This window comes from Hippopotamus amphibius, chromosome 12, assembly GCF_030028045.1.
Source record: "Hippopotamus amphibius kiboko isolate mHipAmp2 chromosome 12, mHipAmp2.hap2, whole genome shotgun sequence".
In the NCBI taxonomy this organism is placed as follows: Eukaryota; Metazoa; Chordata; class Mammalia; order Artiodactyla; family Hippopotamidae; genus Hippopotamus; species Hippopotamus amphibius.
In genome coordinates this window covers 24688008-24712799 of record NC_080197.1, presented here as the reverse complement: position 1 = coordinate 24712799, position 24792 = coordinate 24688008, and the positions used below count along the sequence as shown (strand labels likewise).

General features: G+C 47.1%; 1 protein-coding gene across 2 annotated transcripts in view; it reads left to right on the top strand.

Moving 5' to 3' along the window:
• The first annotated feature begins 490 nt into the window (after positions 1-490).
• The window catches only part of MMP24 (matrix metallopeptidase 24), a 43658-nt gene continuing 19356 nt past the window's right edge, over positions 491-24792 (top strand). The window contains exons 1-3 of one of the 2 annotated variants that reach the window (XM_057703223.1): positions 491-712; positions 19657-19805; positions 23822-23938. In XM_057703223.1, coding sequence (XP_057559206.1) covers positions 491-712; positions 19657-19805; positions 23822-23938 — 488 coding nt within the window. Of the gene's footprint in view, positions 713-19656; positions 19806-21141; positions 21189-23821; positions 23939-24792 lie in introns of those variants that run through there. The other variant, XM_057703224.1, reaches the window with a different exon arrangement.

Below are 24792 nucleotides of genomic sequence, written 5' to 3'. Positions count from 1 at the left end.
TGGCTTTGGACCCCCAACCCCAGATATCCCGCGCCAGAGCCGTGGCGTGGTCCTAGTTCCAGGATTGTTTATTTCGCCTCTTCCCCCTGCCCTGGGGCTGCCCCTCAGGCCCCCTCCTCCAGTTCCACCCCTTTGGACCCTGCCTCCAGGGCTGTTCTTGTGGCCTCTGCGACCCGCACCCCAGCGCCGCTCCTCGGCCAGGGTCCCCGGGCTGGTCCGGAGCCGCCGGCCCCGCGGGTCCGGCCTGGGTGCTGCCCCCGCGCCCCCGGCCGCCCCCAGCCGGGGCGGGGCGCGCGGAGGCGGGGGCGCGCTGGCGGCCGAGGCGGCGGCGGCGGCGGCGGCGAAGAAGAAGAAGACAGGCGGGCCGGGCGCGTGTCCGCGGCGCGGTGACTCGGCGGCTCCGCAGCGGCTGCAGCGGGAGGACCCGGCCGGAGCCGCCGCCGCCGCCGCCGCCGCCATCGCAGCCGGGCGGCCGGGCCCCGCCGCCGGGATGCCGAAGAGCCGGGGCGGCCGCGCCCCGCCGGGGCTGCCGCCGCCGGGCCTGGCCGCGCGCTGGAGCCGCTGGCGGGGCCCGGGGCGGCTGCTGCTGCTGCTGCCCGCGCTCTGCTGCCTCCCGGGCGCCGCGCGGGCGGCAGCGGCGGCGGCGGCGGCGGCGGGGGCCGGGGATCGGGCGGCGCGGGCGGCCGAGGCGGAGGCGCCCTTCGCCGGGCAGGTGGGGCTGGCGCGCCGGGCCGGGGCGCGGGCTCGGGGCCTCCGGGCAGGGCCGGGGGGGCGGGGGGGGCGCGGCAGCGGGGCCGGGCCGGGGCCGGGCCTGGGCCGGGCCGCGCCTGCCGCCGGGCGCGCGGAGGTGGGCGCGCCGGGGGTCCGCGTCTGGGGTCCCGGCCGGCGGCCCGGGGCGGGGGCTGCGAAGGGCCGCGCCAGGCCCGCGGGGGGCCCGGATCCGCTTCAGCACCGCGGACAGGGGCAGCGGGCGCGGGCGGGGCGGGAGGGTCGGGACAGGGGTGGCGGTGGGGTGTGTGGCCTGCATGACTGTGTGTGAGGGAAACCGTACGACGTCTGGGAGTAAATAGTAAGCGCAGCCAGTGTGTTGTGGGTTGGGAGAAGAAACCGAGGATGCTCAGGCTGGCGACGAGAGGATGGGGGGAGGGGGGAGGGCGGCGGGGGACGGGAGAAGGACTCGATCACTGTCTTCATAGGGCTGTCACGTGGAAGAAGGATAGATTTGCTCTGCGTGGCCCCACAGGACAGAACTAGGGCCAACAGGGCTGGGGGTAGGGGGTTGCAAGAAGGCAGGTTTCCCTCAGTATGGGAAGAAGTTTGTAACAATCGGAGCTGCTCAACCAGCTTGGGAGGCGGTGAGCTGCTAACACATCACTGACATGTGCAGGCAAAAGCTCCAGGAGGGGATTGGATGGATAGATGCATAATACCTGCATGGATACAAGCATAATAATAACAACAGTAATGTCAGCTAGCATTTACTGAGCACTCACTATGTGCCAGGCCTGGTGCTAAGTTTTACATGAATTATTTTGTTTAATCCTCTTAACTACTCTAGGAGATAATTATAATTATTTTCCTCATTTTACAGATGAGGATACAGACTCAGAGAACTAAGTAACTTGCCCAAGGTCACACAGCTAGTGAGTGATGGAGTTGAGATTCTAACCTAGGCAGGCTGACTCTAGTCTCCACATATTTAACTATGACATTATCCTGTGTCACACGAGGGGGGGGGGGTGGAGTTGGACTATGTAATTTCTGTGGTCTCTTCCAACCTACAGGTCTGCAATTCTGATAAGTGATGTTGAGGCAGTGTTTTTTTGTTTTGTTTTTTTGTTTTTTTGCTGAAGAATATCAGAATGATTGCCTTGCTTATCCTAAGAGATGGAGTGTGTTTGTTGAAGCAGTCTATTTGTCCAGAAGAATCTGCCAGAACAGGGATTCTTAATTGGGCATGGGACTTAGGGAGTCTGAAATCTTGTGCAAAATTGTGTTTGTATGTGCAAATGTGTTTTTCTTGGAGAGAATCCCTAGATATCTTCAGACTCTCAAAGGGGTACATGATCCCTCCAAATTAGGGTGTGTAGAAAGTTTCTAATCCTGCTGCTAGTTTTCTTCCAAAGGCCTTATAATTGCTGTTGACGTTTAGTGAAAATTTTCCCTAGCTTGTTTGTGTTTTCAACTTCATTTCATCTCAGAGTAATACATTTCATGAGTTTATACCCTATAAAAAGTAGGATTCCGTTAGTCTTCCTGAGTGCACAGAGTGAAGTGGGAAGACCCTAGCCTGGGATTTAGGAGGCCTGGACTTCTAATCCTGCCTTCGCTCCTGGTGGCTTCTGTAACCTTGGGCCATATCCTTGCCCTCACTAAGCCTGAATTTTACTATCTAATACAAAGAGATAGGGCTAGATGATCTTAACTCTGAAACCCTTTTATTCCTATGATATTTCAAGCCTTAAGAGGAGGCTCTTTGGTTGAATATGTTAGGATATTTGGTATGTTTGGATAGAAGGTAATGCTACCCCCTCCTTATCTTTATCAGTTTTATAGGCTTTGATCATTCTACCTCTCTTAGGCTTTGTCTTTTCATACTTAAGTTTCCCTCTTATAATAGACCACCTCTAGAATAGCCACATTCATCCTCTGAATCATTTTAGTTGCCCTTTTCTAGATATCCTTGGGCCCTAACTTTCAGTAGATGTCAACCTGACCATCGTCCCCAGATATGGGAACTTGTCATCTTACACAAAAGGGGATGATTTCCTCTTTGGTTTTTAGGTCCCTTCCTGTTTCTGCCTATCCCTTTGTCAGCCTTCCTGACCCCAACACATTAGGACACTGCCTTTAGGAAACAATCCACAGTATTTCCCCAATCCCTTTCCTGGGTCAAAACTGATAGCCTGGAACACAACACCCTACCCGTGGATTATTCTTACTAGAGTACATTGTTACCTTACATTTTGCCACATTGACATTTATCTGCTGTTTTGCATCCCACTCAGTACCTTCCTCCAACTCAGGTGCTTGCACTCTCTCTCTCTCTCCTTTGGAAGAGCGTGTTCCTACCTGAAAGGGCTTAATATGATCTGCAGTCCTGAAATCTTCACTTTGCTCTACTTCTTCTGGATCACTTATAAAAAATTTAAATCAGACAAGTCCCAGCATGGTCTCTTGGGGGCCCCTGCATTCTTAGTCTCCTTTCATTTAGGGACATGACCAGCTCCATCTATTTATTTATTTCCAACTATTTATGTATTGCCTTCTCTTGTTTATTTCCTTCTACTATTTTCTATCTCTGAATTCTCAGGCCCTGATAAAAACATCACCCTCAATTCCATGATGACTGCATTTTCCATTTCTAATGTGTCGTCCAAAATTTTCTGAAAGATAATAATATCCACTGCTTCTGTGAACAACTTGCACACTATTATCCCCTTATTGAATCCTAGTGGATCACATGATTGAAACCTTTATAGAAATATTGCTGCTTTTCAGCCAGCAGATAATGTTGCTTAGTCCTCTCTCTGTCTTTTAAGGCCTCTGGAGTCTGACTTCACCCTACCACCTCACTAGAAGCTGCCTTTCCACCTGCTCATCCATACACATCCTTACTCCAGACAAGCTCATCTCTCCTTTATCCTAAGACAAGCTCTCCATGTTTCCCTGGACATTTACACATGCTGTTTACATCTGCACCTCCTCCCATCCGTCTGCCTCCTTTCTTAAAGTTCCAGCTCAAGCCCTGCCTCTCTAGGAAACTCTCCCTGACTTCTCTAGGCATTTATTTCTCTCTTCTCAGAGGAGCACTTTGAGGCAGCTCCAGCCAGTTTGTCATTTAATTTTTTTTTTTTAATACTTAAACATTATTTTCAGGAAAAAAGTTGTGGTTCTCAGGCAGGACCTTCCCCAACCAAAGTGCTTTATGTTTTTAGATTCAGCACAATCCTCAACTCTCAATGCTATTGTTAATTACTCAGAAAGCATCCAATGATTCTACTCTTTATCCTTTATGCCAAGAAGTTACAAGCATCTGAAATAGACACTCATAGGCATGCGGTCTCAAGGTGCCTTCTAAAACCCTTCTTAGGGATAAGACTCATTGCCTACCTGTCCTTCCTTCGATGAAAACAGGGGCTATTCCTCTAGACAGTGGTTCCACAATGACACCCTTGAGTTCCTTCATGACTCTTTAGGTAGGCTGTCATCAAGTGGCAGTGATATACAATAGAGAGGAATTGAGAGGTGGCCATGACCGTACAGATCACTCAGTAAGCACACTTAACAGATACTTAACAGATAACTTTCGTAAATTGCCATAAGTGAGTTGCCCAAGGTCACTAAGCTTGATAGTAGGTGATTCAGAACTAGAACTTTTCCCTGGTTTCCTGACTTCTTAGTTGAAAGCATTTTCACTATCTTTGGCTTTGATTTCATATTTCTGATCTTTCATTATCAAAAGATAAAGTCAAAAAAAATTCATTCAATCTGTTTTCTTTTTTGTTTTCTTGAGTTTTCTTTTGTATTTTGCACATTGAGGGGTCCTGTTGATTCTCTAATTGGCTTCCTGCGTTTGGTTTACATAAAGTATCTCTCTCTTATTATTAGCTGAGTAGAATGTTCTACAAATAGATTTTTGGCTCTCCTAACTTCCAATTTGATTCTGAGGAAGGTCAGTATAGGCAGAAAGAGACAAGCCAACCAGCACAGGCCACATGAGTGACAGAGCGTGACTCCAGGGCTCAGGGCTTAATGGATTCCTGCTCTCTAGACCGGTTTTGAGGGGTCTGCTCTGGGCAGGTGGAGAAAGTTCTTCAGTTTGCACCTGTAGTCAAGGAAAGTTAGAACACTGAATGAGTTTAGGGATGGTGTAGGCCCATTAAGAAGCGCTAACACATTCCCAAGTCACAATTTTATTTCAGTGTGATCATGGCTTCCAATATCTCTTCATTTTTGTCTGAAAAAAATTCTCACCTTCAGGAAGTTCTTCTTTTTACCTAACCTGAGTCTAATCTACTTTATTTTTAATTCATTTTCTGTTATTATTTCTGTGGTTTTTTACTATCACTTTAATAGCCTCATATCTGTAAAGCGCTTTGCACTTTCCAGATCCTTTCCTGTGCGTGGCCCCACTTGATCCTGGCAACGACGCCATCACGTAGACTAGGAAGATATTGTCCTCATTTTATAGAGGAGCAAACAGACTCAGAGAGATGATGTGACTTGTCCACACATTGTCCAGGGACCCACACGGAGCTAATAAACAGTAAAGCAAGGACCAGAAGCTGGGTTTTCTGTCCTAGATCTGAGGTTTTCTCTCTACATTAAACTGCCCTATTCTAGATTATTGTAATAGCCTTTTAGCTTATCTTCTCCACTTTCAGGTATGTCCCACTCCAGTCATTGAAAGAGGTCGTTTTAGAGCAAATAAAAGTAAATTATCATTGTACCTGAGAGATTAATCTTAGGAAATACCTTAGCCTTATGATATGGTATAGTTTAGACTCAAAATCAGAGGAACCAGTTCTCAATAGACTGCAGCCAATGACTCCTCAAAACCTAGCACAGGGCCTGGCACATTCTAGGTACTTGATAAATATTGTAAAATCGATTGTATTATCTGTGTCCCCCCACCGACTTCTTTTAATAGTGCTTGGCATGCAAAAGCAGTACCTTTTTTGGAGAAGAATGAATGTATGCTAGAGGTTTGAACAAAGTCTGGGGAAGCACCCAAAGGGGAGGAGATGAGGTTGGGGAAGTTAGGGAGTGCTCTAGGAAGAAGGTTGGTATCGAAGATGAACCTTTGAGGAAGGAAATGGACAAAGAACAGTCCGTGGGGCAGCCCAGAGAGAAGGAAAACATGAACCAAGGCTCCACGCAAGTACAGGGCATATTTAGGAAATGGTAGAGAATTGGATGTACCCGAGGCCTTGAGTTATTGCTATTTCCAGTAAGAGTATTTGAGAAGAGGCTGGAAGCGGAGGCTGAGAGCAGATTGTGAAACTGGCTTTTGTCCAAAGACTGAGAGGAGTCATGAAAGGTTTCTGAGCAGAGAAGTGACCTATTCAGAGCCTCCAAGCCTTGTTGAGGGGATGGCGGCACCAAGGCCTGTTCCAAGTTGCTCTGGGTACTTCTGCCTCAGGCGCTTTTAGCTTTCTTAGCACAACTCAGGTCTGTGTACCTGTTCCAGTGTGTAGATAAAAGTTGTGCACCCCAGCTCTGGCCCTCTCCCCAGCCAAGTGATTCTGGAACAAATCATTTGGTTTCTCTGGACCTCAGGACTGATTTCGTTCAAGTCCTTCCCTGGTTTTCCTTCATCATTACTCCACGCATTTGTTTTAAAGGGTAACTTGGAACAAAGCTTTTTGATGATCTATAGGATAACAGCAAAGCCACATTTATAAAAGATAATATTTTCTCAAAAATCAGACACGTTGTTATAACAAAGTAGGTAGAGAAAAGCAAGGCATAGTTATTAACAACTTTGTTAGCAATAATTTTATTTTATTTTATTTTATTTTTTTAAATTTATTTATTGTGGCTGCACTGGGTCTTAGTTGCAGCATGAGGAATCTTTACTGGTGGCACGTGGGATCTTTGTCACAGCATGCAGGATCTAGTTCCCAGACCAGGCATCGACCATGGGCCCCCTGCGTTGGGAGTGCAGAGTCTTACCCACTGGACCACCAGGGAAGTCCCAGCGGTAATAATCTTTTTTTTTTTTTTCCCCAAGAGAGTTTTTATTGAAATAAAACAGAAATTAAGCATAGTGCTTGATAAGTATATGGTATACAATGTTCTTATGTAAAACATTATTACCACCCCGGAAGCTGTATTACTGCTAATGTGCTGATGGGTATTAGCAGTCATTAACTCTCCCGAAAGACAAATATTATTCTCATTTGTACCATCATGAATTAGTTTGCTTAGTTTTGGACTTTAAAATATGAAATCATATAGGATGTTTTCATTTTTATCTGCCTTATTTCCCTTAACATTGTGAAATTCAACCATGTTGTTACACATAGCAATAGTTTCCAGCAATAATAATCTTAAAACTCACTTCTGTACCACAAACACTCACATGCACACCACCCTCTGTGCCCCAAAAGCACTGGGCTAGAAAGAGCCATCCTTCTCTCGTCCTTCCATCACCTGCCTCAGTAGATCAGCCATCAGCCCAGTACTTCTACCTCCCGAACAAATCTTCCCTGTGGCCGCTTCTCTCCGCCACCTCTGCCTCTACTTTAGTCTAAACTTCCATCATGTCTCGTGGGTTCCAGAAACTTCCCATCTGATCAGCCTCTCTTCCCTGCCTCTAATCCTTCTTCTCACGGCCGCCAGAGTGACCTTTTAAAAATAAATCTACATGGGGGCCAGTTATATCTGAAGTAAATATGGCAAAAGCCAAGATTTAACAAAGCTGGTCAGTGATTATCCAACAGTTTTTTAAAATTATTTTTATGCCTTTCTAAATGCTTATAACATTTAACTTTTAAAAATTTTTTTAAAAATCTGGTATGTGACTCCTACTCTCGCCTTGCTTAAAATGGCTTTTAAGGTAAAGGCTAAGCGAATATTACTATACTATGGCCACGTCTCAATTTTTATTATGGAAAAATTTCAAACGCACATGAAAGTAGAACAAATAATATCATGAAGCCCCTTGTACCCAACACCCGCCAGGCTGCTTAATCAGGCCTCAGAGGCCCTGCGTCACCGAGTCCTCCCCACCTCTCTGCTCCCTTTCATACCAGCTTCTCAGTAAAGTCCAACCGCCCTGGCCTTCCTTCTCTTTTCTTAATATGCAGGCTCCTTCGCATCTCAGGAATTCAATAAGCTATTCTTTTCCTGGGGTGCTCATTATTTGACCTTCACCTCTTCCGCTCATGCAGAAGATGTCTGCTCATGACATCTCAGGTCTCAGCTGAGATGTCACATCCTCCGGGAGGCCGTCCCTGACGTCACAGCCTAGATCTCCTGTCACACGCTTTCTTTCCCAGCACCTTCTCCTTTTCCTTCATTCCACTTATCACCGTTGGAATGAAACATTTCATCTTTCCATGTCTACCTCCCCCTCCAGGCTGTAAACTCCATGAGGAAGAGTTCAGTGGGAGTGACAGGCATGGAAACCACTATTGATAATGTACTATGAAAGATGCTATTAGCGAGGGGTGCACATGAGAGCCCAGAGGAAGTCCATTTAACCCTGGATAGTCCTCCCAGGTGAAGCAGCATTCAAGTTGAATTTCAAAGGATATCTCATAGTTCATCAGGGAGAGGCCAGTATCCATATGGGAAAGACCTTCTAGGGAGAGGGAATGAAAAAAGGCACAGAGGAAGGAACTTGCAGGATGTGTTCAGGCAATACACGTAGGTCAGTAGCCAGAGGAAGGGGCACCTGGGGTGGGGAGTAGAAGGCTGGGGCATACAAGTCAGAGGATGAGGCTAGAAAGGTGCACTGGCATCAGATTGGGAGGCTCGTTGAGTGCCAGGCTGAGGACCTTGGACTTTAAGACTAGCCATGAGGATCAGCCCACACTCAATCCAATTAAGCTAAAGTAATAGAACTTTATATAATTACTTAGAGGTTATCTACTTCAGCTGTCTGCCTATTTCAGCTGAGAAACCAAGGCCTGACCACGGTCTTTGTCGTCCCTCTTCCCTTTCCTAAATTCATCAATAAGTCAAGCCCCAGCGGATGGAAAACGGTGGCATATCTGCAGGAAAGCACTGGAAAGGGCGAGGAAGACTAAGCCTCCTTACTTCTCAGAGAGTGAATAAGCCCATGGCCACACTCCTGGCCTTGGGAGGAGGCCTCCCCAGAATTGGGAAACTCGGACATCCCCGTGCTGACCCAAAACCCCAAACGTGCCACCTCCGTGGGCATGGCGATTGTCTGGCTTGTGGTGGCCTCCTGGGAGTGGGCCAAGGACACTGTGCACAGCGCCAGGGAATTCCCGCTAGTGCACTTACCACCCACTCGAGAGATGGTGGCGGCCAAGAGGCAACACCGCGCCGTTTAGGTGTTCGTCAAGAAGCTAAGTTGGGCGTTGTGGGCGATCCTGAGGGCCCTTTTTAGACTGGCTGTAAGTGGGAAAAGGAAAAAAAAAAAGACACAGCATTTGGAGGCAAACCAGAGCTAGGAGGAAGGTGTAGCATTGCAGAGAGAACCCTCCCTAGGAGGCAGGGACACTAGCCTCTGTTTTCAGCTCTTCCACCTACTTGCTCTGTGATTTTGGATAAGTCGTTTCTCCCGGAGTTTTATTTTTCTCTTCCGCAAAATAAGCGTGTTAAGTTAGATGATCTCTAAGTATTTGTTGACGAGTGCATTTTCTAGATACCTGCATGGTTAAGCCTTCGAGTTTGAAGTTTTAAAAAATTAATTATAACTCAGGTGGTTTCAGAGGTAAGGCTGGGACCTCAGCTGTGTGGGTAGAGGAGGAAGCAGGGTTTCCGTGGGACAGGAGTTAGAGGGAACTGCCACAGCGATAAGGCTGATCTCTGAGGAGTCGCCAAAGGACACAGTGATTCAGCCCAGGAGTGATGACCAAAGGTCATGGTCCATATATTGCTGGAGAGTGTGGGAGCAAAAATACAGAAAATAACATGGTGAGAAAGCTTACTATGTGCCTGGATCTGCTAAGTGCTTTATATCCGTCTCTTAGCTTCTTATTGCTACTGAAACAAACTACCACAAACCTAGCGGCCTATAACAACACAAATTTATATTCTTACAGTTCTGAAATTTATCATTTCTTATTGAATATTATCTTGCAGTCTGAAGTTTGAAATGGGACTAAAATCAAGGTGTCAGCAGAGCTGCATTATTTCTGGAGGCTCCCGGGAGGAATCTGTACCTTGTCCTTTCCAGCTTCCTGAGGCTGCCCACATTCCTTGGCTTGTGGCTGCCTTTCAACAATGGCATCACTCTGACACCTGCTTCTGTCTTTACATCTCCTCTGACTCTGACCCCCCTGCCTCCTTCTTATAAGGACTGTTGTGATTACATTGAGCCCACCTGGATAAGCCAGGCTAATCTCCCCACCTGAAGATCCTTAACTTAATGACACCTGTAAAGTCTCCTTTGCTGTGTAAGGTAACATAGCAGGTTTCGGGAATTAGAATGTGGACATCTTTGAAGGGCCATTATTTTAGCTATTACAGTGCATCTTCTTACTGACTCCTCCTAACAACCCTTCTTTTAATACCCTCTATGTAACAGATGAAGAAAAATGATGGCTTAAAGAAGGTGGGTCATTTGCCCAAGGACACTCAGCAGGAAGGAGCAGAGTTAAGTAATACTTGGCATGTGATGGCATCTTGGTCCCAAGTGACCTGTCTTTTCAGATACAATCCCACTCAGCTCCCAGGTATATAGGGACTAGAGTCTCACTCTCTGGAGGACACTGAGAACCAGTCAGGGACTCTGAGGTCCTGAGAAACAGATTAGGGTCCCTGCAATCTCAGTTTAGGACCTGAGTGCCAGACAGGGAAACTGAGGCCAAAACCCACTCGTACGGACTGAGCTAACATGGCAATGAAAAGGAAAGAATGATCTTAGGCCATGCTTGGTGCCCGTCTGCAACGACACAATGCAATCTCAGTGCTGGGGTGGTAGCTGCTGATAGACCGTTTGTGGAAACGAGGGCTGGCGGAGGAGATAGGCACGTGAAGGACCCAGGGATGATAGCAGAGCTGAGGCACAGAGGGCAGGGGCTGGCTCTTGAACCAGCTTTAATAGAAGGCTTTCCTAAATGGCAACATGCTTCCTGTCCTAGCAAATCAGAGGTGATACTGAACACAACACGCCCACTCTTCATGGCACAGGGTCATCCCTCCCAGCAGTCCTTACTTCCGTGGTTCTCAAACTTTAGTCACTTTAGGTGCTCGTTTTTTTAAAAAAATGCAGATTCCCAGTTCCAGCCTCAGAGGGTCTGATTCTGTAGGTCTGAGCTCGTGTTTGGGGATATGTACGCTTAACAAGCTCCTCGGATGATGCAGCGCTGACAGCCTGTGATGCACAAGGACTGCCCCGTGAGAAACACAGCCTCAGTGTTTGCAGCTGCAGTGCAGTGAGGGGTTTAGAGTTGTTTGTCACCTATCAGGAAAATAACAGCCATTATTATTGCTATTTTTACTGAGCACTCAATACCACGTTATTTAATCTTCACAACCAATCCATGGCGCACATGCTAAGGACATGATGCAAGCGGAGCTTGATGTGAGCAACAGACAGGCTGAATAATTTGTAGAAGGTCGTGTGACGGGTAAATGGGAGAATTAGGATTTGACCTCAGCACCGCGTCTGCAGAGCGTACGCCCTTAACCCTAACCCTAAACGTCCTCTCGAGCTGCCTCGCTCCTCACCACTCTCCACGCCCAACTACCGTTCCTGTCCACCTGCTCAGCTAAGGAAACTAGCTCTCCTTCTGAGCCCCATCCTAGGAGGCTATTGACTGAATGCCTAGAGCTTTCCCTAAAATGCAGAATTTAGGTTTGAAAGGACCTTTAGAGAATATTTAAGGCAACCTTATATGGGATCCCCTTTATAATAGTGGTTCTCAACGTGGGACAGTTTTGCCCACCCTCGAGGGAACTCTTTGGTGATATCTGGAGACATTTCCGGTTGTCACAACTGAGGGGGCAGTGCTGCTGACATCTCGTTATAGAAGCCAGGGTTGCTGCTAAATGTCCTACAATGGACAGGACTGTCCCCCTACAACAGAATTATCTGGCCCAAAATATCAATAGTGCTGAGGTTGAGAAAACTGTTCTATAGCAAATTCTGACCAGCAATCACTCATTCTCTCCCTGAGCACTTCAACTTGTTTTCATTCAATAAATAAGTATCTGTGCTGAGCCCTGTGCTAGGTGTGGGTGTACAGTAGTGAAGAAGACAGACGATGGGCCCTGCCCTTGGGCATGGTATGGTTAAGGAGAGGAGACAAGCAATTCCACTGCAACACTGTGTGATAAGAATTGTGATTAAGAAGAAGGGTGGGTACTGGCCAGGGATGCAGAAGGAACTCCTGAGTTAAGGGGTCAAGGAAGGCTTCCCCAGTGTAAGAAAGAGGATGCTCTAGATAGAAAGAACTATGTATGTCAGGGTCTGGAAGAATTAGAATACGCTAGAACACAGAGTGCTAGGTGGGGAGTGGTAAAAGAGGCTGCAGAGGTAGTCAGAGGCCATAGCACAAAGCCTCTTGGTTTTTTTTCAAACCACTTTATTGAGGGGTAATTGACACACAAAAAGCTTCCCATATTTAATGCATACAACTTAATGAGTTTGGCGATACATACACACCGGTGAAGCCATCACCACAGTCTATGCCGTAAACAAGTCCATCCCCTCCCAAGGTTTCCTCCCGCCCTCTTTGTTCCTGTCATCACCACCATCATCATCACCATCAATCTTGTGCTGAGCACTTAAGATCTGCCCTTTCAGCAAACGTTTTAAGTGGATAACACCGTATCGTTCGCTATAGGCACTATGCCGCACGGTGCGTCTCCAGGATTTATTAATCCTGTGTGACTGAAACTTCGTACCCTTTGATGAATACCTCCCGTTTCCCCTTCCCTCAAAAGCTCCTGATGGGAAGCCTTTGAAGCTCCTTAGCGTATTTGCACTTCCTGGGACTCCCTCGCCTCCTTCATGTCTCTTGCTCAGATGTGACTTTCTCGGAGACCTTCCCTGACCGTTCTCTATAAAACAGCTGTCCCATCCCTCTCCATCTCCTCACCCTACTGTATTTTTCATAGCTCTTATTGTGACAGGGTTCGTCCACTAGACTGTAGCTGGAAAGTAAGGAGAACGTTTTTGTCAGACGTCCTATCCCAGAGCCGCGCTCACAGTGCCTGGGACATAGTAGTAGGTCCTCAATAAATACTTATTGAATGAACAGACAGGAACAGATCTGATGTTTGGGGGCAGAAGCGATAGTTCTTCGGTAAAAGACAATGTGGACCAAGGAGAGGGAGGAGACGTGGGTCATATGAATCTTCTGGTTTGGTAAGTGGGTGGGTGGTGGTGCCACAGCCTGGGTAGGAATTTAGCAGAAGGGTACTGAGCTCGCTATGATCTGAGATAAGGCTTTGCTCTGTGGAGTGTGAGATATAGAAAGTCCTGGGAGGGGAAAGGGATGCCTGCCTGGTGGTCTGGCAGTGTGAAATGCCTGCTTTCAGACACAACTGGGTTTGAATCCTGCTACTTATTAGCTTTGTGGCTCTGGATGATTATTTAACCTCTCTGAACCTCAGTTTCTTCATCTGCAAATGGGGGATCATAATTCCTACCTTGCGGGTTTGTTGCATTCCAGAGTGCCTGGCACAATGCCAGGTATATAGTAGGTACTGATAATAGTAGCCATATCCTTCTTACTATAATTAGGACATCTCTGTTAAAAAGTTGTTTATTTATGTGAGTCAAAATCTATGTCCTGTGATCTCCTGTGCGGGTCTTAGCTTGGCCCTCTGTGCCAACCGGAATAAATCTCCTTCATACGTAGCCACTTGGCTTTTTGGAGATGGTCGTGTCTCCCTGCAGCTCTCCCTTCTCCAGCCTAAACATCCCTCATCTTTCCTCGTGGGCTACGGTTCCTATGAATGACTTCCTCACTCTCCTGGCCATTCTCCCTTAGTCATGCCCTAGCTTGTCACTGTCCCTCTAGAACTCGACTTGGACCTCCTATGTTAAGGTCATTGCCTCGTTTCTGTTACTCACATGGTCACCATACATTATGACCTCAGCTGCCCAAATTCTTTGACCAGGATCTTTGAGTCTTTCTTTCTCATTCCAGCCCATGCTTCCAAATTTAACATCTTCCTGCCTGTCGCTTCTTTGCAGACTTTACCTCCGGCCTTTCTGGACATTACCTTCTGACCCACTGGTCTCCTGACCAAACACCGGATCCAAATCGTTCTTCCACTCCTTCTCCGGGCCTGCACAGTCTGGTTTGGGCTCACACTCAAGCAGGTGCGATGCTCCTGCACAACCCCAGGAGACGTGCTATTTTGACCTATCCCTCTCTCTCCTCCCCCATGGCCATCTCTGTTTTCCAAGAGCGAGCGGCAGCACACCAGTTGATCTGCTTCTTGCCGCCTCCACTGACACTTCTAATCTCACCACCGCCTCTGCTGTCTGCCGCTCCCTTCCCTCTTCGGGCCACATTTTTTCTCCTTGTTTGTTCTCCGCTCTCTCCTTTGCCTGCCACTACCCCTAAACGTCTCGGCTTCGGCTTCTCTGGAACCAAAATGCCGCCTTCTGGCCAGCGGACCAATCACACGGTGCTGCCTGTGAGCTCTGCATCTTCCATTCAGCCCAGCTATTTTGGTCCCTGCTCGCACTCAGAGATTTTTCTCACTTTCCTCTGCGTTTACACCTTTTTCAGCACTTAAAGGGTGACAGACATCTTAGAGCTGGTTGACTGAGATGCAAAGGTTAGAATTCTGACGCAGCTGGTGATTAATGGACCCAGGTGTAAAAAAGATGAAAGGTAGGTCATTCTCTTTAAAACTGAATGGGGTTTTTTCCCTTTGGTGGATTTTATCTTTTTTTCAGATGTAACAATGGAGCCTATTGCCTCATCAAGCAAAGATGTCAAACCACAAAAGACTGAATTTCAGCAAACAGTTTTTTTCAACCTCTAATAGATAGCAAGGATTGTGCTTGGTGCTTTCATGTGTATTACTCATTAAACCTTCCCTAGATGAAATCCCTTCATTGGAACCCAGACCAGTACCTTCCTAGACCAACTGTTCATTCATTCATTTATTCATTCCCCCCTGCATTCATTCAGTGATTATTTATTATGCCAGGCACTGTGCTAAGTGCTGTAGCAGATGGAAAAATAAATATGACAGTCTCTGCTCCTTGGGAACTCAATGTAGTGGGGAAAACACATGAACCAACAGGTGTGATACACTGTGGTAGTTGCGTTTAGAGCGGTAGAGAAGTAAGCACTGCAGGAGTGAAGAGGGTGCCCACTAGCTCTGCCAGGGAGATGGAAGGAAGGTTTTCCAAAGGAGGTGACATTTCAGCTAGACTTTGAAGGATGAGTTTGCTAACATGCATAAAGAGAATGGGCTCTGTTGGCAGCAGGAACAGCCTGGAAGTGTGAAAGGGCAGGGATGACTGGAGTGTAGAAAATGTGTTTCAACGTCAGGAGCTTCTGCCCAGAGAAGTCAGAGGATTGCCTGGGTCACAGAGCAGGTGAATGGCAGAGACAGGGTTAGATAGCAGTTGGAACTGTCTGGTCCCTAATACGTAATCCTTAGCCTCCCACCCTGTAATACACACGCGCACACACACGCACACACGCACAGTCGCCGTCCAATCTCAATGCCCTGTTCCCTGGCTTACAGCTGTCATTTGAGCAGCTCCTCCCCCTCCCATTTCCCCTCTTGGGGGTCTGCCCCTGAGCTCTGAGGATTGTTCCCAGTGAACCTGGGAGGAAAGCAGAACCCAGAGAAGGCTGATCCACTCCAGTGCTTGGCCCTGAACTAGACATTTGCCTAAGACCTGAGTCATCAGATCCTAACTCCTGACGCTGCTGGGACCTTTGTAATGGATCCTGATGGGCTTTGCAACGCTCCTTGCTTGAGTATCCAAAAAAGGAGCTGGGTAAACCAGGTTGCCCTTTACAGAGGAGGAGCTACTTTCATTCCTCAAAGTTTTAGTTAGAAGCCTGAGAAGAGTTTATGCCCAAAATTCGCTGTTCCCTGTCTCCCACCATACGTAGTAATGAGGGCAGGAGGAGAGAAGATTCTTAAATTCCATACTAACTTGGAGGTAGGTGCTCAAAAAATACTTGGTTGGTCGACTGGTTTGTCAGAAGTTTCTGTCCAAAGTTCCCCAGCCGTTTGCCAAATGCTGTAATTCATCCTAACTGGATTTTAAGAGAACGAACTGAGTCCACAGATAGGAACGAATTGGATTTCAGATTTGTGCCACACCTCTTTTTGGAAGGGTTTGAGGCAGTTTACAGAGTGAAGCAATGTTTTGCAGTAAGACATTTAAGGATGAAACATAACTCAGTGGTTGAAAAGATGAAAACAGTAATAGCTACTTCCACGCATCAACACTTATGCTATAAATTTGACTGAAAGATTCCTGGCAGAAAGGCCAAAAAGGAAAACCAGTAGGTTACCCCGTGTGCATTTTCTGAAATCAGAAAGCATGCAGAATGTCCTGGAGGGAAACCATTTCCCTCAAGCTAACACGTGATAGAAAGTGATTGTGTTTGGTCCCAATAAAGCTGAGTGACAGTGCAAAGAGAGCAATTCGAGTCAGCTGTCATTTCTCTGCATGCAGTGTTCCCAGTGCGGTGTGAGAGATGGTCATGCCCACAGGTTACCCGACAGTGAGTCGACTTGAAAGTGACAGATGCGCTGCCCTCCATAGGACCCACGAGGACTGGCTCTTGCACCATGGGGGAAGGCAGGATGATTAGATTTCAAAAGGCAGAGAAGGAGGCAAAGGCCATGTTTTCCACCTTGATTTTACCAAAGGTAACAGAGACACCACCGAAAGGGATAGAAAATGAACCACTTTTGAGGGATTGTATGTCAGGTACATTCGATCATGTCATCTTATCAGCAATCCTGTGGAGGAAGGTCATTGTTGACATTTTACAAAGAAGGAAACTGAAGCTCAGTTTGCCCAAAGGCACGCAGCCAGCAAGTGGCAAAGTCGGGGTTCGATCTCAGGACTGTGTGCCTCTTTCCCATTGTACCACCCTGTTTATTCCACCCAACAATTCTCCATTGAAGTTTCCATAAAGAAAGAACGGAATGTGGCATTTTGGCTGTGGGGGGCTGAGGAATACGGTGCCGAGACTTAATGCGTTGATGGCATAACTGACCTGGGAATGGAAATTGGAATGGGATGAGTGGACAGGTAACTTGTCAGTTGCCCTGTCATCTTCATTCCCAGATGTTTTACTTGAGCTTTTTGGCAGATCCAAGACCACAGTCAAGTCACAAGCGATTCTCTGTAAGTTGCCCACTTTGTGAACAGATAATTAACGGCATATCAGCTCTCTCCACTTCCCTCCTTTTCAATCCTCTCTATTCATCACCACACTCCTCTTCTGCACGTTCCAGTGATTTTAAATACCTCTCAGAAGGTGCCACGTATCCCAGCACCTCCAGGCGATTGCACATACTGTATCCTTCAAGACTTCGCTTAGATTCTGTCTCCAGAAGCTTCCCCTGAGTTCCCCCTTGTTCCCCATCCTACCCCTCCATGTGGATAAGACCCCGCCCCCCACCTCTGTTCACCCTGGAACCCTCTACACACCTAATTTTTGTGCTGTATTTCATAGTGGGTTTACTTGTTGGTCTGTGAGCTCCTTATTCATCTTCGTATCCCCAGAGCTGTGCACAGTGCCCAGCAGGTAGTCAGTGCCCAATAATGTTTGTTGAATGGACACAATGATCAGCTACTGTCAGGACCTCCTGGGCACCGGATATAGAGAGCTGAGTAAAATACGGACCCTTCCCTGGAGGAGCTCAGAGTCTGATACATAAGTAATGATATTACAAGAGCCATATGGTCTGTAACAGGGGATTTAGGGAGCACAGAAGAGGAAGAAAATACGAGGCTGGGGAGTGAGGCAAGTCTTCCAGAGGGAGTAATTTATGGACTGAACCTTAAAATAATGAAAGATTTTTGCCAAACTTAGAAATATGCCAGGCAGATGGGGGGAGATGTACAAAGTCATGAAAGAGATTCAATGTTTGGGGAAGTGCAAGAAGTGTTGAAACCCTGTGCCAAAATTTAGAATAAAAGACAGGTTTTAGATCTCAAACATGAAAGAGGCAATGTTGTCACTCTGTCATGGATGTTTTAAGACTTTATTCTTCTGACTGTTTTGTTTTTAATCACTCAAATGGATTTCATCACAAGGCGGTAAAGATGTGATCACCACCTTGGGTGAAGTAAATAATAACTTATTTATAGTTTCTGGTCTGCCTCCTTCCCCAAATGGTTTGATTTGACTCATTGTAACAGACATCCACAATAAGACTGTTCGTGTAGAAACAAGAAACAAAACTATAGATGGGAAGGACATAATACAGCTTCCTAAGATCTTTTTTCTTTGTTAGCTCACTCGGTGTTCAAGATAATTCTCTGAGGACGGGCAGCAGGCTCTGTGTGGTTTAGAAATTAGCGTGGAGATGTGCTCCTTACAGGACATGCCTGTGGATTCCACAGATCCGTGGATGTTTTCCCCATTTTCCAACTGATGCCACAAATATTTCCCGGTGCTCTGATTTCTTCAGGTTTCCAGTCCCTCATGCTTGTTGGTGGAAATAATCACCTTTACTTTTCTGTCCTTCAGATTCACTGTTTGAGCTTCTTCATCCAAGGTACTCTCAGATTCTCTTGCCCTTTTAAAATTTTTCTCCTTTTTAAGAAAATGACTCCATGCATAAAACTTAGAAAAGCACAGAAAAAAGTCCCCCAAGATATTATACCACAGGATATTCAAATTAATTCTTTTTTTACTAAAAAAAATTTTGACATTATTTCAGACTTCCAGAAAAGTTTTCAAGAATAGGACAAAGAATTCCTGAATACCTTTCACCCAGATTCCCCAACTCTTAACATTTTACAACATTTTTTTTTCCTCTCTCTCTCTCCTCTCCCTGTCTTTATCTTTCTATTTTTCCCCTGATTCTGTTTAAGAAAAAGTTGCAGACATTGTGCACTCTTATGTAAGCCGAAATACTTGTGTGTATTTCCTAAAAACAAAGAATTCTCTTATATAACCGTACTATTATTTTGTTACGTGTGCCCTTCTAGGCTCTTTTCTCTGCATCTACTTATGTATTTATATTTAAATTAAACAATACATTGTTTTGCTTATTTTGTTTATATTTATTTATAATGGCTTGCTTTTTTAGAGGGATTAGCAATAAAGACTGTAGGGGGACTTCCCTGGTGGTCCAGTGGTTAAGAATCCGCCTTCCAGTGCAGGGGACTCTGGTTTGATCCTCGGCCAGGGAACTAAGATCCCACATGCCATGAAGCAACTAAGCTCATGCACTGCAACTATTGAGCCCACGCGCCACAACTAGAGAGAAGCCTACGCGCTGCAATGAAAGATCCCTCGTGCCTCAACTAAAACCCAACACAGCCAAATAAATAATAAATAAATAAAATATTAAAACAACAACAACAACAAAAGACTGTAGATAATCTCATGCCGATTAATATTCTACAGGATGATTCTTCAGCAGACTCTGCCTTTGGACACAGTGGGTTTCTGGGTGGCACAGCGTTTTATCAGGCTGCTCTATTTCAGAGAGTGGACTGTTCTGGTGCTCTTGCATGTCTGGTTATATATGTCCGTGGAAACCACTGAATACCTGGTAAAGAGGCAGTGTACTGGAAAGTCTGGAATGCAATTTAATCTTTATTCTATAGCCAGTAGATATCCAATGAAAGGTTTATAGAAGAAGAGTAAGCCAGTAAGAGCTGGATTTTCTGGAGATTAATTTGACAGTGTCTGCAGGAGGCAGAAGTCAGAGCGTGAGTCCATAAGTCCCTTGGGTAAATGATCCCTAATTTCAAGGGCAAATCTCTGCCCAGGTGGAACAGAGTCTTCTCCTGCATAATGCATCCTTTTCTTTTCACATGTCTTTCAGAACTGGTTAAAGTCATACGGCTATCTGCTGCCCTATGACTCACGGGCATCTGCGTTGCACTCAGGGAAGGCCTTACAGTCAGCAGTGGCCACTATGCAGCAGTTTTACGGGATCCCAGTCACCGGTGTGTTGGATCAGACAACAATCGAGTAAGATTTGCATAGGACATTGTGTCTTTGAACTTTCCAGACTTACATTTGGGTTCACATTTGTCACGGCGTCATCTGTATACCATGCCCATCCTACCTTCCTATCTTTTACTCCTGCCGTGTCATCCTGGGAGGGGGTACCCCAAGGTGCCCTTTCCTATATGAGCTGGGGATGTGCTCTGCTGTGAACTTGCTGTGTGACCTTGGACAAGACTCTTAACCCTTCTGGGCCTCAGTTTCCTTATCAGCACAATAAGGGGTTTGGTTACAGATGATCTTAAATCTCCTCTGACTCTAATAACTTGTGGGTCTGTGAGTCACTCCTCTGACGTTCCTGAGATGCACGCATCTCACTGGTACAGAGAATTCTAGAATGATAGTGAGTTGGCAAGTCTTGGTGTACTTTTCCCATTTATTCAGCATTTGCTGAATGCCTGCATGTGCCAGGCACTGGGCTTGGTCCTTTGATCCCTGCCCTCCAGAGGCTCCCCATTTAGTGAGAAACAACATTACCTCGCTACACCGGTCTAGAACTCAGAAGGAAACACCGAGTCTCAGGGGGATACTTAGGAGGTAATGACAAGTAGGCCAGGCTTCAAGGATAGTTGTATCCTCAGGGAGAGGATAAAATGGAGGGAGAGAAGAGTGCTCGGGGTGGGACCCACAAAGCTAGCAAAGAAGGAGCATCCTGAGAGGTGGAGGAAGCCCAGGTCAGGGATGCGTGGTGGTCGAACAGGAGACTGAAAGGTGTCTGCTGAGTCTAGTAACAGAGAAGCCATCGAAACCTCCATGGAGTGGGGGCAGCAAAGTCAGATTGCGGTGGGGAGAAGAGGAGGTGAGGAGTGGAGATGGCGAATGTAGGGACAACTTTCAAGAAGCTGAGCAGTGGGAGTTTCCTGGTGGCTTAGTGGTTAGGATTCTGGGCTTTCACTGCCATGGCTGGGGTTCAATCTCTGGTCGGAGCTAGAGAGGGATGAATTTTTGCTTGTTTTTAGATGGGAGAGAGTTGAGTATATTATATATATTTTCAGGAATAGCCATGAAAGTTATTAAAGCCATTTAAGAAAAGCCATTACCACCAGGGAGCCATGACCAAGAGCTGCAGTGAGTTTCCCAAGGAGTGGGGGCGGGGCGGGAGCCCAAGCTCAGGTGCTAAGAGGGAGCAGGCCTGGGGGAGGATGCGGGAAACCGGGAAAGCGATGGGTGGAGAACAGGACCTCCAGCCAACTGTGGTTCCAGGATCAATCCACCCCTTGGGTGAATCACTCTCTGAGATAACCATCTCTCCGGGCCTCAGCTTGTTCATTTACAGAGGGGAGTGTTGGATTTTGACTCTCAAATTCTAGATTCCATTCTTCTAAGCTTCTAAGCTTCTAAAATTTGGTGAGTCTGGGGTTTTATGATCTTAAAATTCTGTGTGAACATTTTCTACTCCTCAGATGCTCTGATTGTGAGATTGTGAAAGTCTGAGATAATAGATTTGACCGCTCCTATGATGCTGTGAGTACAGTGGACTCCTTGGCCCTGTGGCCTCACGAGCCAGCTGGTTAAAGAGAGCCTGACCGCCTTTCAAAGCTGAGGTTATTCTGAGGGCTTTGTGCAGGCCTCATGGCAGTGCCCCCTGGGGCAGGAGCACTGGCGTCGCTGCTGAGGCACCACCTGGCCTTGGGTTTCGCTCTGTTCCAGAAGCCCCGGGCCTGTTGGACGGGCTTCCGAGAGTGGCAGGTGGCAGCAAGAGGAGGAGGCAGAGGGAGGAGGATGGCGTTTCCCACTTGCTGCTCTCCCCACCCCCCATTGTAGGAAGTGGGGGGGGGGGCGGGGGGGTTCCTGTTTTGGAGGCTCGGGAAGGAGGAAGGTGATCACACAATCCCAGACCTGAGTGGGGAGGGTGTTTGTGGGTAGACCTTGGAGACCTTGGTTTCTGCTCCAGCTCTGCGACCTTGGGCGGTCCGCCACCTCTCTCTGGGCCTGTTTCCTCCCAGGGGCCCTTCCAGGTCTAACGCGGCCTTGCTATAGCAGGGGTGCCTCCTGGGTCTCTTCCCAGGGACTGTCAATGAAAGGAAGCTAGATTAGCACTTTAAAATACTATTTTTGAGTGCCTACCTTGGGAAATTTTAAACATTATTCACTCCTTCATTCATTCAATAAACATAGTTCCTCTAACCCAACCTTGTGCTAAGCAGAGGGAAAAAGAAAAGCTCCAGCTTTTGTTTGTTAAATTGCATTAATTAGTAGTTCCTTTATTCATTCAACAAAGCCCCAGTCCTACCTCACTGTTTGCTGTATTTTGCAAGTTACTCGATTCATCTCTGTACCTTTTCCCTAGTCTGTAAAATCGGGATCAGTCATTTCTGATTACCTCACAGCGCTGTTTCAAGAATCAAATTTATTTTTTTTAAAAAGAAGATGAAAATTATAAACATCTATGCCAATGCATGTGATTGTTATTATTTTGTCTTTTATTATTGATTTCTGAGTGTGGACATTCTAGGTGATGTCGTGCATACAAAATGAATAAGACCTGGTTAAGTCCCTCAAGGGGCTTTTAATATTTGGTTAAAATAGTTTCTGTCTCCTTTTCTCTTTATTGCCAAAGGCAATTGCTTTCAACAACTGCAAATGAGGTCAGGCTGTTTCCCCCGCACAGCGATCTCAATCTATAGTTCAGTAAGCTGGTCATTAGGGCAGCACAGGGACATGAAATGCAAGCATGGCCCTTCCCATCAGCCATGATCTTTTAAATCTCCTACTCTGGCCCCTATGTTATATCCCCAGTGAACACCCAGGCTCACTGTTCTCTAATGCAACTTAAGCTGACAACAAGCAGTTAGCATTTACTTAGTTTCAAGCACGGTAATGAATACGACGCAGTTCCTGTCCTCAAAGAATCTACTATTTATCAGAGACAATAGACGAATAAATTTCAAGTCACAATACTGCAGATGACTACCCTCCAAGTCCTACTGTTGTTCAGCTGCTTTTTGACCACCTGGAGTAAAAGAGAATTTACCGTCTTCCAAGCTATGCCTTTCCACCGTGGGGTAGTTCTCATTCATTCCTTCCACAAATCATCCTTGAACACTTTCTGAGTCAGGCACTGCGCTGGCACTGGGGATACAGGCAAGGTTCCTATCCTCATGGAGATAGAATCTGGTAAGAGAGACAAAGAGTAAATGAAAAGCTAATATGTGATGTAATTACAGGCAATGATAAAGGCTGTGAAGAAAATGAAGCAGGATAAACAGAGGTGGGATGGGGAGGAGGAGGTTATTTTAGATAGGGCGACGTTGGAGCAGAGACCTTCATGAGGGAAGGGTACAAACTGTGTGAAGAAGAGGAGCAAGCCATGCAGAGGGCACAGCAAATGCAAGGACCCTGAAGCGGAACGATCTTAGCGTGTTCAGGGACAGCAGGGGGGGCCACTGGAGCCGGCACAGAGTGTGTGCAGGGAAGGAGGGGTGCAGGGGTCGTCACACAGGTAGGCAGGGGCCCAGATCACGGACCATGCCGGGGCCGTGGGCCAAGGTGAGGAGTTTGTATTTGATTCTAGGTGATTGGGGAAATCATTGGAAGCGTTTAAAGCAGGGAGCGATGTGATCTAATCTCATTTACAGAGCATTTCCGTATGCCCTCCCTCCTTGGAGGCTCCCTACAAGCTAAGACCAGCAAGAACTAGAATTCTCATGTTGCCAATGAGGAAACTGAAGTTCACATTGATTCAGTCGCTGCCTGGGCTCCTATGATTAGTGACAGAGCTGGAACTAGCAAGCCCATGTCTTCTGACTCCTACCTAGTCTCATGCAGCAGTGCTTCTTCATGTTCGATTTGGAGTGAACGAACTGATGGTTCAAACATGCGGTCGTGTTCCCGTCGGGGACCCCACCAGACCCAGGGGCCCAGAGTCTAGGTTGAGTGTGCACGTTTCTGTTCAGCCTGGGACTGGGATGCTGCAGCGCCTTCCTGGAGTGTCCAGGGACCATAGAGTCAGTGTGTTTGTGTGTCCCCTCTCTGCCCAGGTGGATGAAGAAACCCCGATGTGGTGTCCCTGATCACCCACACTTGAGCCGAAGGCGGAGAAACAAGCGCTATGCCCTGACGGGACAGAAGTGGAGGCAGAAGCACATCACCTACAGGTGCCTAGACACCCTCTCCTCCTCCCTGGCTTTGGCTCCACCCTCACTCTGATTTTTCCTGGCCTGAGTTTCTGAGGCTCGCACTGTAGGTGGGTCTGTGATCAGGGCCAGGCTCTGAGAGCCTATGAATTTGTCCATCCAGAGGATTCTCTGTCTCCAACTTCAGGTTTGTTTGGTCCTTCAGGGGCTCGGGAGTTATGTTCTGTTCAGATTCCTAGCGTTTTTAGTTACGGGAAGTGGGGTATGACTTGTTCGGTAACTTTCACCCAGGATAAAGAACGATGGCTGAACTCACCCTCCCTTCCACTGCTTGCCAAACCCACTCCCTCTCACCTGGATCCCTCCCCCACTTAGCCTGATTGATAGACTTCAGCCGAGATTCCCAGCACAGAGTTCCAGTTGTTTCTCGAGGAGTATAAAGAGCTGGGAACTGAATTGCAACAGTGTCATCCCTTGACTACCTGGGGAAACCAAGGGAAAAGCAGGATCAGGCTCCAAGTCAGACCAGTGACCAAAGGCCGGGGTGATGGAACCCATCACAGCAGACACAGACATCAAGATTCAGATGGGGTGGGGCCAGAGCCAGGCATAGGGCAGGCTCGGCTGGGCCCTGGTTGGCACCTCTCAAGTCTCGGATTCCATCTTAGGTGGATGCCTGGATTCAGGAGTAGGATGTAAGACAGAGATCCTTTGAGTTGAGCTAAGCGCTCTCCTGCTCACAAGCTGTAGAGAGCAGAACAGGGTTTTTTCCAGAAATCTGACAAGAGGAGGAAACTTAAGAAGAATCTGGCTTAGTAACTGGATAGACTCTCAGAGTCTCCTGAAGAGTAGAGTTAGAACTGGCTTAACTTCGA